A 15,705-nucleotide genomic window follows, 5' to 3' on the forward strand; every position below is an offset into this window, starting at 1 on the left:
TGTTACATGTCACTATCAACTAATAATGTATATATCTTTCAATATATTGATTCATTTTACTACATGTACACCTACAGCTTCTGAATAATTAAATGTTTTGTTCTGTTTTAGTTTTTTTTTTCTTCATTTTGTATTTCCCATAATTCATCACGGATGGCTATGATGTGTGACGTTGTATGGCATCAAACTGTAGGGAGGAGGTAGGAAGAAAGTGCTTATTTTCCCGAGCATAGGGATCAGGCTCACATTTATAAAGGTAAATATGTCATTTACGTCTAGCTGGTTAATTTTGGCGTTAGTATGCAATTTTATTGTATAATAATAGCATTAAACATATTGTTTCTGCTGCTGGGTTGATAGGTAATATCAGCTATCGACAGTTAACGTTGCTAGCTTGCTCCTTAGCCACGAGCTAAGTTGCTACCTAGCAAATCTGCATGTGTAGAGAAATATGTTGTAGTTGACATAGCTTGCGTAATGCTAACTTACTAGTGTTCCTTTAGTTACATTTAACACACGAAAAAAAAATGTAGTCAGCAGCCAAACTATGAAGTATTAAAAAGTAAGAAAAAACGCTCATTTGCGTTTTACAATAGAAAAATGACTAGCTTTGGATATGTTCTGAAATATTAAACCAGTTATTCACCAGCGGCTACATAAACAGCTTGCTAACGATGTACTGCTAACAACCTCGGTATTGTAAGATTTGATACATTGTCACTCACATGCTGTTAACTTCTCAGCAAAGACTATGTTTTGTTGTGACTTGCTGTCATGAGGCCCCTCTGTTATCCTTTTTGTTGGAAACGTTAGCTAACCATGTTGCATGTGGAAAAGTTGATTGACATTGCCATTAGTTTGGCATCTCTAAATAAGTGACGCATAATGTTTTATTAAAAAGCCGCCTGGCGTGTATTTTTTCACTGGAACTATGAAAGAGTGTCATTTGGTTCTTTAGTTAAGTTCAGCCGCTTCCGTTTGATTTGCGTTAGAAAGTTCTCGATGTACAGCGTCAGTTTGTTTAAACTGGAGAAATGCTTCCTTTAAGCGAGTTTTTTTTTTTTTTTTTTTTTAAACCTTCGGGGGGGTAGGGGGGGTTGAGTTAGTTTGTCTTTATTATTTGATAATATCACAATTTCCTGTAACAACGGACATTTAGAAGTCAGTTTTTTGGGTATATGTCCCTGCCTGTCAAAAAAGTTTAGAAGTTGACAGCAGAGCTTTATGTTCAAGCTGAGATTTCGACTAAGCAACATTGCTTTTGTTTTTGGATCCCTTCTCCAAACACCTAAATCAAATGGCTGAATTCCCTTATGCATGTCATTCAGCTGTGCAGAGGCCCGGTAACGAGTCATTCATTTGATTCAGGTGTATTGGACAAGGGAGGCATCTATAAGTTACAGGACAGTAGCTCTGGAGGACTGGACTTGGTTACCCATGTTTTAGATGAATAACCCTTATCTCAACTACCTCTACATTTGATCACGAGGGACAGGTTTACCTTGCACTGAAAAATGTACTCTATAAAAACAACACAGCAAGAACAAATGAACAAAAACACAGAGTTTGCCTCAGTTTTATTTATTTATTTATTTATTAGCTGTTTATGTTGCCCATGTTTTCATTCAGTTATAGTTTTTTTTGTTAATTTGTTTTTTTTCTAGTTTTAATTGCCCTATGGTGTGCTATTCCATCCAAGTAAACTTTAATTTTCTTTAACTATTCAAAGCGAAAGTAAGGCCTTAAGTAACTCAGCTCATTTATTTTTCAGGGTGTATCTTTATTAGTGTAAGTGTGCAGTCCTCCTTTGGAACAGAAGAGGAGGCACCAGGGACCATGAGTGAGAATGGCCCTCATACGGAGGCGCCTATGTACTTTGAGGTGGAAGTAGATCACCTGGAGCGTGACGACGACGAAGAAGAAGATGACAAGATCCATTTTGACAAAGATGATGGTCTCATTGCTGAACCTTCATCATCCTCTGGTCGTGTGTATGATCGCACCACAGTACTCATTGAGCGTGACCCCATACGGCTGGATGAGGAAGGCGAAGAGGAGGGTCACTGTGGTGGGGATGAGGATGGAGTCACCTTCCTCACTGAAGGAGAGGGTGATGGAGATGAAGAGGAGGGCTCTCTGGCCTTTATGGCAGACCCCGATGGCATGTCACAGGGTTATGTACACCACACAATTTCTCCAGATCAGATTCAGTTCACAATAAATCCAGGCTCCACCCCAATGCCACGCAACATAGAGGGGGCTACGCTCACCTTGCACTCTGAGTGCCCAGAGACCAAGCAGAGAGAGGTAAGTTTAAATAAGTGCATTTTTTCCAAATAAAGGGGAAGCACACCTTCTGCTGATAAAAAGCATATATACCCTGTTGAGTTTTCAAGGCTTTTATTGATTGTTGCAAAAATAGTTCATGGGTTTCGTTGGTTATTGCTGAAGTAATTGTTTTGTTTCGTTTCTCAGAGTTCTTTCAGTTTTTCTAAACAAATGCTTAACAAAAGAGCAGATGGTTTAAAGATTTTTCAGACAAGTAAAGTTTTCTTACCAAAAGTGGAATGCATTGCTTGTTTAATGGAGGTTGACAGTGCATTGTAACAGTGTTTTCCACAGATTTAGATTCTGTTTGTAGCATTAATGGAGGGTGACAGTGCAAGGATAAAATGCACCTTTTTTTCCTTTAGTGTCTTTTTTTCCAATTGAAATTGGAAAGTTCTGAGAAAAAAAAAAACATATCAGGCCTGGTTGCTTTGTTTTTTTGTTTTTTTTTGTCTGTTGTTTTTTTGTAAATTTCCTTAAAGTCTTGGCACTGGCATTCCAGGACATGACGCACAGACAAATAATAATAATAATAAATAAAAATTGTATATCATTGCAATTAGTTAAAAACGATTCTAAAGATTCTTTGAGTTGTCTTCAGGCCAAGCACTCTTGGTTGATAAGTTTCTTAAGTCTTGAAATTTAGATGTTTCCAGATGTTGGAAACATCTAAATTTCTGATTCTGGCAGAATAATAGTCGGGGGAATTTCTAAACCATACAGACCATCGAGTGCAGGAAAGCTAATCCCTGGCACAAATAAGTAACTGAGCAAAATATGTTTTCTTCTATATTGAGACTCTTATCCCACTGACGCAGTTCAACTTTGCAATCTTGGCCTGCAGCATCCGACAGTCGTCCTTCTGCTCCGCTGCCTCAATGAGCTTGGTGTAGCAGCACATGAACCAGTTCTTCACCAGCTGCAGGCTCTGGTTGGTGTGGCACTTGAGTTAGCAATATATCTGACAAAGATCAAAACAAGGACTTCTGCACCCAGTTGCAGTCATGAGATGAGAGGCTAGAGAATTGAATGACATAAAGGACTGCAATAACAGCAGCCTACACTACAATATGCATAATCAATGATGTGCTGTAATGACATAGTTTGTGCTACCTTATTTGACAGAAATCTATGTATTTTCCTGTTATTTCTTACAATATAGTTGAAATAATATACAAGAGGAGAAGGCACAATCTATTTTCTACACAACTGCAAAATGAAATGGTGCAGTACTGTTCTTTCAGTTCTGAGTCATTCTGGTTATGTGTCACATCCTCTTTTTAGTGGAAAAAAAAGAAAGATTGTGAACATGAGTTTGAGACATTACCCGATTTTCTTTGTACATTGAAGTATTGTAATCTTCAGCATAATGTCACTGAAGAAAATCATAAAAGCCTATTAAATTTGTGTGAAAGAAAACGTGTACAGAGGTTTATGATAATCTCTGTATTTAATCTATATTAGTACATTTTATTAAATATTTTGATTACTGTTTATGGTGCTTTATGGTTATGATCAGTGTATATGAATTGTTTTCTTTGTTTAAGAATTCGGATTTATCATGACTGTTTTTTGATCATATACACAATATATAGATCATATATACACAAATTGCCAAAGGAACAGTGGCCTAAACTAGCCTCTTATGAAGGTCACTTATCTCTAAAAAATACTTCTAGAAAATGGAAATGGAAACATTTCCTTTTCCCCTTAAAACATAGAACTACACTGTACAGTTAATAAATATGTAGCTGTCTTGAGTTTTTCACTCTAGTTTGTATAAACAGAAAACCACCACAGAACACTATGCAAGTTCATTTATATATGTTGATACAACCATTAAATGCATAATGGAGAAATCTTCCATAATGCATGTAGGAGGTCAACATGAATGCTCTGACACATTTTTCAAATTGACTGTGTAAAAGAGTCACATTGGTGTGGGAGATGAATGCTGTACTGAGCGGGAAACTTCAGCAGGCTTCTGCAGTGACTTTGCATGAATCTTTGCTTAACAAATCATCTCTCCCACACTAAGAATCAGAATGAATGGCTTTAGACTACCTATCATTCAGATTAGTGGTTGTCTGTAAAAGCAAAACCTGAAACAGCTGTGATATTGTATAAGAGCAGTGTAAGTTGTTACTGGGAGGCTTGTGTGTGTTCTGAAGTGAGATAATGAGTGGAGGTTGTATTATGGGGTTTTACTGAGACATTAAATATTTTTGTAACAGCATTTGTGTTGCTTTTATGTAAATTATTATGTGTTAACTCCTAGATAATCAGCTTAGTAAGTTAGTGGGGTAACGCAAGCTGACAAAAAAAGGGCCTTTTGTCAATGAGGCCATCTACAAGCTTCCTAACCTTGGCTTTGTGTTCAATACACGACAGCATTTTTATAAAAAGAGAATGGACTGCTTTTATTTAAATTGCCCCAGGGTGTTTGTGTTAGGGAAGAGCAAGATACTGCTACAGTGCTGTGGACACTGATGCTGTGAAACAGAATCAGATGGGCTGTATTGCTTAGAAGGTTAGTCATCTTTGCTGTTCTTTATGCTCAAATGCTCCTTTTACTGACCTGTGGCTGAGTCACTTGAGTTTAAGTCCCCTTTGAAAGGTTGGACCCTCTCAGATTCTCTTCATATAACATGAAAAATGATGACCCTTTAATATGTTCTTATCAGAGGTAATTGGACTATTTTCATTTAGCTGGCATAAGTAGAAATTAATTTATTATATCATCTGTTGCTTCCATCAGGTAAAGCGCTACCAGTGCACATTTGAAGGCTGCACAAGAACATACAGCACAGCAGGAAACCTGCGGACACATCAGAAGACACACCGGGGCGAGTACACATTTGTGTGTAATCAGCAGGGCTGCGGAAAGGCCTTCCTCACCTCCTATAGTCTCAAGATCCATGTACGTGTTCACACCAAGGAGAAGCCTTTCGAATGTGATGTTCAAGGCTGCGAAAAAGCCTTTAATACACTATACAGGTGAGCTCTCACACATTTTTAATCAGTTAAATGCAGATCATTATTATCCTTAAAAGTTTTGTTACACCTTTTTCATTAGTCATATAATGAATGATACAAGTCCCTTTTACATTAATATCTACCTTACAAAAAATGTCAGACAAATCTAAATATTTTATTACATGTTGCATTCTTGTTTAGTGTTTGTAATGTACTTTTGGGCAAAGCAAAAAGTATATTTGTAGTATATTCTTTGGACCCTCAATTTCTAAGGTCTAACTTTATTATACAAATACTGTATTATGTATAAAAATACATGGAACCAATACAAACAAAAAAAATCATATAATTCATATGAAGAAAATATTTAACCACCAAGTAAAAGTCTGATAATTAGTCGTTTCTCCTGTTAAATGTCAGCAATAGTTTTTTTTTTTTGTTTGTTTTTTTTACTAGGTTGCGCTGAACTCCTTAAACTTCTCACTCCTTCAACAACTCTTTTTCTCCTTTAAATTATATGATCTAGTCCTGTAAAAAGATAAAAATAAATAAATAATATTAACTAAATGTATTTATAAATATACAAATTCTTTTGGCCCTGATGATAAAGATATGAAATTATGATCTTGTGACCTTTGCATCATAATGATGATAATGCAGTTTTTTCTGAGTATACCAGAAGTAAAAAACAATTCCTTAAAATATTGCCAATAGAAAGCAGCGTACTGTTATTGTACAGTGCATACATACAGTCTTGTATGTTTTCCCTCTTCAACTGAAAGCCTTTCCCTTATTACCTTGTCTTCCTAAATGAAAATAATCTGACTGCAGGAGGGAGAAGGCAGCATGACACAGCAGTCAGCTTGACAGCTTAATAGAGTATGGATACTTTGACAAATTATCAGAAGCCACTGCTTGAAAATGCTTAAAAACATTAGAACCTCAACAAACTTTTGCTTATTTATTCTGACCAAAACCAATTAATTGTCAACATGTTATGCATTTAGATTTTCCCTGTTCAAGAAGACCTCTTCATAGCCCTCTGGCTTCTATCGCTTCAGCTGCTATGACATCATGTGTCAGACTTGATGGAGCTGCACCATCAGAATCAACTCTCTTGTCAGAGGCTATTTCTCAAGGCAGCCATCCAATGCTACACATGGATGGATTCTCTTTTTAATAACATTACTTTGCTCTCTCCACATCCGTTGCTGTCCAGATTCTGTCAGACTTTTTACTACTGACAGAATGAGCTTTGCTCAGTTGGTTTTCTTGTGTGCCTGAATACTGCTATTGAATTTTGACGCCATCAAGGTCAGTCGTTTAAAAAAAAAATGCTGTTAAAACATTTTAAAGTTGTGGAAGGAGCAGGCACACACTTTGTAAAGCTGCTGTGCTTGCTTTGCTTTTCTCACAAAGCCTCCCATTGTGATTTAATGAAGAACCCTTGATTGTCTCTGCAGGCTAAAAGCACACCAGAGACTTCACACAGGCAAGACGTTCAACTGTGAATCGGAGGGATGCACAAAGTACTTTACCACGCTTAGTGACCTGAGGAAGCACATTCGCACACACACTGGGGAGAAGCCATTTCGGTGAGTATTCCCGTTATCACACCAGATTTAATCCATTCCTGACTAAAGTTAAAGGAATTGCAATACTAATACATTCTCAAAGGTGGCGGTAATTGTCTCTGAGAATGATTCCTTTGTATGCAAACAATTTGGAACAATTTAGTCAAATACACTGTATTGACATTTCATCATTTTCTTCTTTGCAGTTAATTGTAAGCAATTCTGCCATTTCTTTTTCTTTGCTTTTAGTTGCGATCATGATGGTTGTGGGAAGGCTTTTGCAGCAAGTCATCATCTAAAAACACACGTTCGAACCCACACAGGTATATATTTTTGGTTTGTCTTTGACTTCACGCATACACATTTTTATAAAAAGGTGCACATGACAAAAATAAATTACTTGCACCAAAAATAATTTAGGTGCAAAACCCAAATTTATGAACTATTAATTTTAAATTTAATCTTATAAAAGTAACAAAAAATTAAACACACGTGTTCTTTTTGTTTACTGTAAGTCTCTTCTTTTCTTTCACAGTAATGATTCAACACTTGTGTATTGTAAACTTTTATATTTAAAGTACTTAAGATAAAGTATTTAAGATGAATTATTAAGGTAAATTATTTAAGATAAATTTAAAGCGGTGTGAAGCTGACTTCCTTGTAAACACAGAGGGAACAATATCCAATGGTTAATTTCAAGTTACTGGCTTTCTCCTCACTCGCACGGGTGCATGTGCTGTCAAAAATTAGGTGCACTGCACTAATTTTACATGCACAAACTTGCACATGCGCATTCAAGCCCTGCACATAGCTACTTTAATAGTCAAACCTCACACTCCAAGGTGTTACCTGATTTGTGGCATTGCTTTGTGGAAGAAGATTTAAATCTCCACATGCATAAAAAACAAAGTGAAACACAAGTCAGAGTCAAATGAGTTCTTTAATTCCAGGTGTGTACAGATTAAACCAATACAAGATCACTTTCCCAATTTAACATTATTCAACCTCATTGCTTTGGTTTATATAATGGAAAAAATATAGTCACATTTTCTTTCAAAAGTCACCAGAAATAGAATAAAATAAATTAAATGAATTAGCTTTGATCTTGAATTATGTTTTTCTTTTTTCTTTCTTTGCACATTAGGTGAGAAACTAAAGAATATTCTGGATTGTAAAGACATCTCTCATCCTTTAGGGTCATCCTGTATTGATTCTTTTGGTCCTTCTTGTTCTGCAGGGGAGAAGCCATTCAACTGTCCCAGTGACGGCTGTGAGAAGACTTTTAGCAGTCAGTACAGTTTGAAGAGTCACATCCGAGGCCATGACAAAGGACAGTCCTTCAGCGTCACCCTCACCCATCCACACTCTGAAGTACGAGCAGTTGCCTTGTTCCCCAGCTGTCATTATATTGGGCTTTATGCTTTGAATCTAGGTGGGCTGGATTTAAAAGTAGAGAGCACTCAGTGGTGCTGACAATACCCTTGAGTTAATTAAACTTGCAGATTTTTATTTACAAAAACGCTTGTTCTTAGTCCATCAATACTTGAGTGTATTGATGGACTCAGACCTTAACTTTGAGAAGCTCATTAAGAGAATCATTGCCAACTATGACCTTAATATATCAAGGGTAAAATATTTGATGTCTCAGCAGGACCTGGAAAAACTAGTCCATGCTTTCATCTTTAGTCGGCTTGATTATTCTAACAGTATTTTTACAGGTCTACCTAAAAAATCAATTAGACACCTGCAGCTGATTCAGAACTCTGCTGCTCGAGTCCTCACTAAGACCAAGAGAGTGGACCACGTCAGTCCAGCTCTGAGGTCTTTACACTGGCTGCCTTTTCGTCAGAGGATAGACTTTAAAGTTCTGCTGCTGGTCTATAAAGCTCTGAATGGTTTAGGACCAAAATACATCAGTGACCTCTTGACCCAGTATGAACCTGCCAGACCCCTCAGGTCATCTGGATCATGTTTCTTATCAGTTTCCAGAGTCAGAACCAGACATGGAGACACTGCATTCAGCCTCTATGCTCCACATGTCTGGAACAAACTCCCCCGAAAGCCTCAGATCAGCTGAAACACTCAGTTTATTAAAATCCAGGTTAAAGACCCACCTGTTCTCTGCTGCATTTCAGTAGTTTTTATTTAGAGTCCAGATCTGCATCTGTTTCTTTTAAGCTTGAATTTTTAAACTTGATCATGTTTTAATATAGTTTTTCCCCACACTGGAACTTTATTTCTTGCATTTTATCTATGTTATCTTAGCTTTTTCTTTCTGTTTTTATTAATTTTATTTCTTTTAATGTTTTTTTTTCACTTGTTATAGCTCCCTGCTGAAATGCTTTTAATGTTTAATGTAAAGCACTTTGAATTGTCTTGTACATGAAATGTGCTATACAAATAAATTAGCCTTGCCTTATGTCCACACAACAGGATTTTTGGCCCTCAATCTGTGGTTCAAAGTAAAAAATTGGACCTACATACTTCTTAAAAATGAATGGCTGAATTGTATCCAGACTATACTTGTACTCGGAGTATTGCATCAGAGATGGAAAGCCAACCATCATGACAACACTGATGTATTAGTTTAACTTTTATGGTAAACTGTTTTTGTTTTGTTTTTTAAAACTTAGATTTAATTACAAAAATACAGTAAAGGCTGCATTCTTTCACAATTTCAGTGTCCCTGTCTTTTTGCATGACTCAACTCCTGATCCTATTGTCCTTGCAACTATTGATTGAATTTTTTTCATCTCTTAATTGCAGGATGCAAATCACTCGCTGTGCCTCAGTGACTTGAGCCTCATCTCTACAGACTCAGAGTTACGAGAGAACATCCATAATGTAAGTCTGACCATTTCTTCATTTTTGTCAAACACTAATTAGGAGCTGTCAAGAAAATCACTAAAATGTCAGTATCATTAAGATTGATATTTTGACACCTCAGATCAATAAGTATACATTGATCTTTTTGTTTTTTTTTTTTATTTTATTACAGGCTCAAAACTTGGACCTCAATAATGTGACCCCTGTGAGAATCTTTGAGCTCATGTTTCAAAGTCCTGAAAATAGCGTCAGCCAAGATGATGCCAATCCCAACGGTTAGAACATGCTATTTAAAACCTGCCTGTTTGGATTCTTATTAAATGTTCTGTTATTTACTAAGCTTTGATTTTCCTCCTCAGAGAGCCTTTCTGAACCATTCAGCCTAGAGACCTCTACTCAACCAGCGGTGACTGATTCCTCATCTATCATCTCTTTCTCTGTCACGCCTACCTCTCCATCTTCCTGTTCCCATAATGCTGCTGTCATGGAAGCCTCTTCGCAGCAGATTCAAAACTCTTCCTCTCAGGCTGCTGCCACTGTCACCGCTGCTGTCAGCTCCACACAGCCTCCCTCTTTCATGCAACCAAGTGGGCCGCATCAGATCTCAGATGTGCCTCAGGTTTCTGTCCAAGCACAAAACCATATCACCCCCCAGCACTATGTGGCACTACCACCCACATTCCTACAGTCAGAAAGTGCTACTCAGACCGCTCCTCTGCCGCCACCCACCTCCATTCACCCTCCAGTGGCTCCTGTGCAGACCACCACAGCACCAGCCCCTGCTGCTGTCATTGCAGGCACCACAACAGATGGTTTCACAGCTGTGGCTCAACCCGTGCCTTTGGCCAACAACCCAGTTGCCAACACTGGCCCTGGTCTGCCTACCACCCCTGCCACCATCACCATAGCATCAACCCCAAACCTGCTGCAGCCAAGCCTGGTCATGTCTGACCAGAACCTCCAGTGGATCCTCAGCAGTGCTGCCAACAGCCAGCAGAACCCAGAGCAAGCAGTGAGTAATGCTCACACCCATGTTTACATGTTGATTTGAACTTTTAAATGTAGAGATCATCAGTGTTGACCCTATAGTTACAGTAGCAAAGCAATATATTGAACTTTTAAATTTTTTAGTATTTTTTTAAATACAGCAAGATATTCAAGTGGAAATCCACCTGATATACCTTCTAGTGTGTCAAACGTCATCACTCTGTGTTCACAGTCACATCAAGGAGCTCCAAAAGTAGAAAAGGTTTTCTTCACTACAGCCATACCAGTGGGAGGAAATGCCGGTAAGCCAGCACGTGGGGAATTACTGATATTTTTTTTTTTTGCACATTATGCTATGGGCATCTGCCAAAAAACTAATGAAATCATAAATCTGTTTTGCCACATATACACACACATACATTGATGCACTTAGCTTTAACAGGATTCATTTACTGGTAGATTTATAAGTTGATTGTTGATGCCAGTAGCATACTGTCACTATGCATTTGTCATACAAATGCTACTCCAAGATGCTTACTTAATATAGTGTCAGAACAGTGTTGCATTACAGTGGTTTAATACAGGGATGTCAAACTCTGGTCTGCTGTCCTGCTGGTTTTAGGTGTTTCCCTGCTCCAGCACACTTGATTAAAATCTAAAGGATCCAGCTGCTTGTTAAGTTCTCCACAATGATCCATTAATTTGAGTCAGGTGTGTTGAAGTGGTGAAACATCTAAAACCCTCAGGATAGTGGCTCTCGAAGACTAGAGTTTGATACCCCTGGTTTAATACATCAACATGTAACAGCAAAACATAGATGACTCAAAATGTACAGAATTGCAGGAAGAAATATCACTGTGCCGCTTTCTCAGTATCGAAAGATCCAACTACATGCAAGGCTTTGACTGGTGTCCTTCAGTCAGACATGGATGATTGCCAGCATCATTTAAGTAATAAAAACATGTTGACATCTCAGGCCTGACTTAAAGTTTCTGTTTCAGGTAACTCAGTCCAACAAATTGGCCTCAGCTTACCAGTTATCATCATAAAACAGGAAGAATCCTGTCAGTGCCAATGTGCCTGCAGGGACTCTGCTAAAGACAAGAGTGCAAAGAGTGCCTCCTCAATCATGTCAACCCCAGCACAACATCAACCGTCAGATCCCCCTCCCCCTCTTCTGTCTGAGCCATCACACCATCGAGACAATTCATCTTCCTCATGCTGCCTTCCCAAGTCTTCCTCCAAGGTGGGTGAGGTGAGGCTGGAGGTCTCCTCTAGTACTTCTTCCAACTCCTCCGCAGCTCAGACTTTTTCCACCATAGTGAGTAGCACTGCCTCCAACCCACCCCCATCTGACGGGTTAGCCAGCATGGACGTCTCCGACTTCCTCTCTATGCAGAGTCCAGAGACGGCTGCCAACATTGAGGCTTTGCTGCTGGTTGCTGATGACTTCAACATGGCCGCTGATGGCGATCCTTAGAATTGCCTTCCTAGCCTGGCACCATGTGTTTGTCTGTTGCACCCACTCATCTACAAACGTCGATTCCACCCACATCACGAATCACTCTGCAAAGCAATGCCTCTTTCCCATATAGTGTGTACATCAAACCCCTTTGTCCATGCAGTACATCCTGTTCTGAATGACACTGCGCAACATATACACAGACTATGAATAACTTTTCTGTTGAGGATCATTGCAGAAGTTGAGTTTTTAGAAACAGAATTAGTTTACTTATTGAGATTTAGCAACTTGAACACTACATATTGCAGAAAAATGGCAGTGAATTATATGTGGAAACATGCCCTGTGTATAATAATCCTCCTGATCAACTGAATTGATTGAATCAAAACAAGTGTGTTCTCCAAGCACTGATAAGATTGATTAATTGATCTACAGACCTAAGCAGGAAACAAAAACTTGTCTGTATATCCTTGTACTGTACTACAGGTCCTAATACTTAAAGCTGGAATGCAGCTGACCAGAATGCACTGTATTTGAGGAATTTGCTATTATATTAATGAACCATTGCTCCCAGCAGAAATTTAAAGGAGTTGGCCACATGGCGCCTGATTTGGCTGTCATAGTGGTTTCCTTAGTGTTCTTTTTGTTTTCTAGGAAGACTAATATAGATAAGAAAATGTGATTTTTCTTTTCTTTCTACTTCTTTTGATATTTACTAATCAAGAAAAGAACCTGTGATCAGATCTGCCTGTCTTTTTAAATGGCATTAATTCAATAAGTTGCCTATAACTTAAACTAACTTAAATTGTATATGTTAATTTATTTAAATGTTAATTCTTTCATTATATTGGTAAAACTATTATCTTTGAGATAGCAGAATAATTTATTCCAATCACTTGTATTTTTAAGTTGCTTTTTTGTTGTTACTGAATTTTTATCCATTCAAAAACAATGTATATGGCTAAAAGCAAGTTAAGCGGCACCTCGAGTACACTGCACAGTGACGCAAATTACCCTCAAGGATCTGCTCATTCGCAAGAATAATTCACAATTAAACAGTAAGAAACTGCTGTCGACATCCCATGTTTTTTAGGGTTGTGACCCTCTCAGGGATTCATCAACTCATGACTGATCCCAATTCCTTTCATTTGTCACTCAGACTTGTTTTCTTTACTAGAAGGCCCACACTTGCAGTAGCCCTACATTTTGCTGCACTCTTCTGTTTGTTGCACACTATCTTATGAAGAGAATAACCTGACAGCTTGTTAGCTGAGGTGCAGCACCACTACAGACTTTTTGTATACAACTGCTGTAAAGTAGCATTTAAAAGATGGTGTCCTGGATACGGTGTAAATATAGTGCATTTTAGTGTAAACATGTTTGAAAAGCGTGTAGATTATTCTAGGATTTGTATTTTTGTATAGACTTTTGAATTACTAACTCAGAGTTTGGAGCTAATGTAAAACTTGCGTTCTGCTCCCTGTCGCATTTATGCAGTTTGAGTTTTTGCTTTGTTGAATAGTCCGATAAAGAAGCTCCTGTACAGTTCGTATTGTAACAGAATATATGTAACACATAGCCTCCTCAGAGTATAATTTAACAGTATTGTTTCACATGGGACACATTGCAATGATGGCAAGCAAAGGCATTATCTCCTGTAGGTTAGAGTGTTAAGACTTGGCCTTACAACATGATTTATTTTGTGAACCTTCTTGTCTCGACCATCTCTGCTTCACACATGCATACCCGCCATCAAAGTCTCTCAGGTGATCTCAGGCAGTAGCCGGTCACTGAGGCAAAAAGGTTTCTTGTACTTTTCCTTGATCTGAGTGGTTTTCTTGTTGGAATGTTTGCTTAGTTTTTCATGCTTATGCAACATTGCTAAAAAAAAAAAGATATTAGGTGATAACAGATGCAAATCAGAAGACTAAATTTTAATAGGTTTATCACTGAGCTATTTTTTTTCCCCATTTAACCATTAAGAGTAGCTTTCCCTTGTTTGACGAGTGCAGACAAGGCAGATTTTCTAGAAAACTGGGCTTAATTCAGCCAGACCAGTATTAATTTTATTGGTGAATATTGCAAGTGGCTCCATTTATATGCGCTTAGACCATTTCTTGCATGCACAGATGTCAAAATCTATTTAAAACACAGCCCCAAAAAATAGCTGTCAGCTAAGCTCATATCCTTAACATTCTTATGTTGTCAATGTACACAACTATGCAATTTCAAGTTCAAAGACAGGCTATGTATGCCTTTTTCACAAGACAGACTTCTGTTACCAACTTTCATGCAGACATCCATTGGCAAGTTATTTTTCCAGTGCATCTCTATCAAAAGAATCTGCTTAGACTCAAGTGTAATACGTTTAATATCTAAGATTGCTGTGTCGCAAATCTGGACTTTGAAGCGTGTGGATCAGGTACTATTCCTTTGAATGTTGCACCACATCTTTCCTTTCACATGCAGTCTTGCCTCTGAGGTAACTGGTTCAAAACCATTTGATTTGTTTGGGGAAGTACTTAGCGAATGAATGGTTCTGTTTTAAGAATTATGATTAAATGAACACAGCTTTTCCTTTTACTCATGTTACACTGGTCTCATTCCATTTCATCTCATCATCTCAGCCTTTCACATAGTTTAATCATTTGTCAGCTTTCATTAACTTAATTTTTAAACAGAAATGTTTAACTTGTGGCCCAGTTTTCTGTCTGACGTCTACCTGAAAAGGTAACTTTGTCACTAATGGTGACATTTATTTGGAAGCAGATAGTTTGATCACTAATGTAAAACTGGAGATTGAGAAAAGTCAGTCAATGCCAACATTTTTCCAAATGGGCAATATTGGACTAATATAGGCAACCATATGCTTCCAAAGAAATGTCTGACACCCAAAGAGTGAAGAATTGTAAAGGATTTGTATTTTTGAAAGAATGTATAATGTCAAAATGTTTGCTTATGCTCGTTTTGTATAAATTAATAACTATGAATTGAGAGCAATATAATACTAATAAAACCTTATCCTTGTCACTGAGATGTGTGTGCTTGGTGAAATATTTACACCTAAAATTGCAGTCATGGAGTTTATTCAAACACAGCAGTTAAAACTTTGATACTGGAAGGCTCTCTTTTGTTCACTTCTGTGGCTGTAAGGACACATCCTCAAGACATTTTCTCTGCAACAAAGAACAGTTAACACAGAAGCTCTAATATGTTTGTAAGAAAATAGAGAGAAGGGAAGAGCACTCACCACCAACGTGTCACTCAGGTCTTTCAAATCATTCAGGACTGATTGGCACAGATTTATCTTATCAGAAAGTGTGATCAGTCTATCTTCGATGGCCTCCATATCCTTTAAGAATCAAATATCCCGACAAAATGTCAGTGAGAACAAAAAGCCATTTACAGGTCGAACTTGTAATTGTGACCGACCTGTTGTAACGATGTAGACTCCCCATCGATCTGCTGCGCTTCAGTATCTTCTGCTTTTGAGACTTTTGGACATAAATAGATAACATGGTAGCCTATATCCTGTTGCCAAAGGTCTAATAT

At 37.9% G+C, this 15,705-nt stretch overlaps 1 protein-coding gene across 1 annotated transcript; it reads left to right on the forward strand.

Moving 5' to 3' along the window:
* The first annotated feature begins 176 nt into the window (after nt 1-176).
* On the forward strand, nt 177-15,180 carry mtf1 (metal-regulatory transcription factor 1). Its single transcript, XM_041987439.1, has 11 exons — nt 177-256; nt 1,772-2,307; nt 5,087-5,325; nt 6,768-6,899; nt 7,128-7,201; nt 8,116-8,249; nt 9,645-9,722; nt 9,877-9,979; nt 10,064-10,716; nt 10,924-10,993; nt 11,693-15,180. The coding sequence occupies exons 2-11, from the start codon at nt 1,837-1,839 to the stop codon at nt 12,169-12,171; spliced, it is 2,433 nt and encodes an 810-aa protein (XP_041843373.1). The 5' UTR covers nt 177-256; nt 1,772-1,836; the 3' UTR covers nt 12,172-15,180.
* Nucleotides 15,181-15,705: the final 525 nt, after the last annotated feature.

This window comes from Melanotaenia boesemani, chromosome 6, assembly GCF_017639745.1.
Source record: "Melanotaenia boesemani isolate fMelBoe1 chromosome 6, fMelBoe1.pri, whole genome shotgun sequence".
Lineage (NCBI taxonomy): Eukaryota > Metazoa > Chordata > Actinopteri > Atheriniformes > Melanotaeniidae > Melanotaenia > Melanotaenia boesemani.

Bases quoted from the DNA above. Each gene is read 5' to 3' on its own strand.
- mtf1 (XM_041987439.1), top strand. From the start codon at position 1,837: ATGAGTGAGAATGGCCCTCATACGGAGGCGCCTATGTACTTTGAGGTG. The intron at 9,980-10,063 runs GTTAGAACATGC...TTTCCTCCTCAG, and splicing joins AGATGATGCCAATCCCAACG to AGAGCCTTTCTGAACCATTC. The intron at 10,717-10,923 runs GTGAGTAATGCT...CTGTGTTCACAG, and splicing joins AGCAGAACCCAGAGCAAGCA to TCACATCAAGGAGCTCCAAA.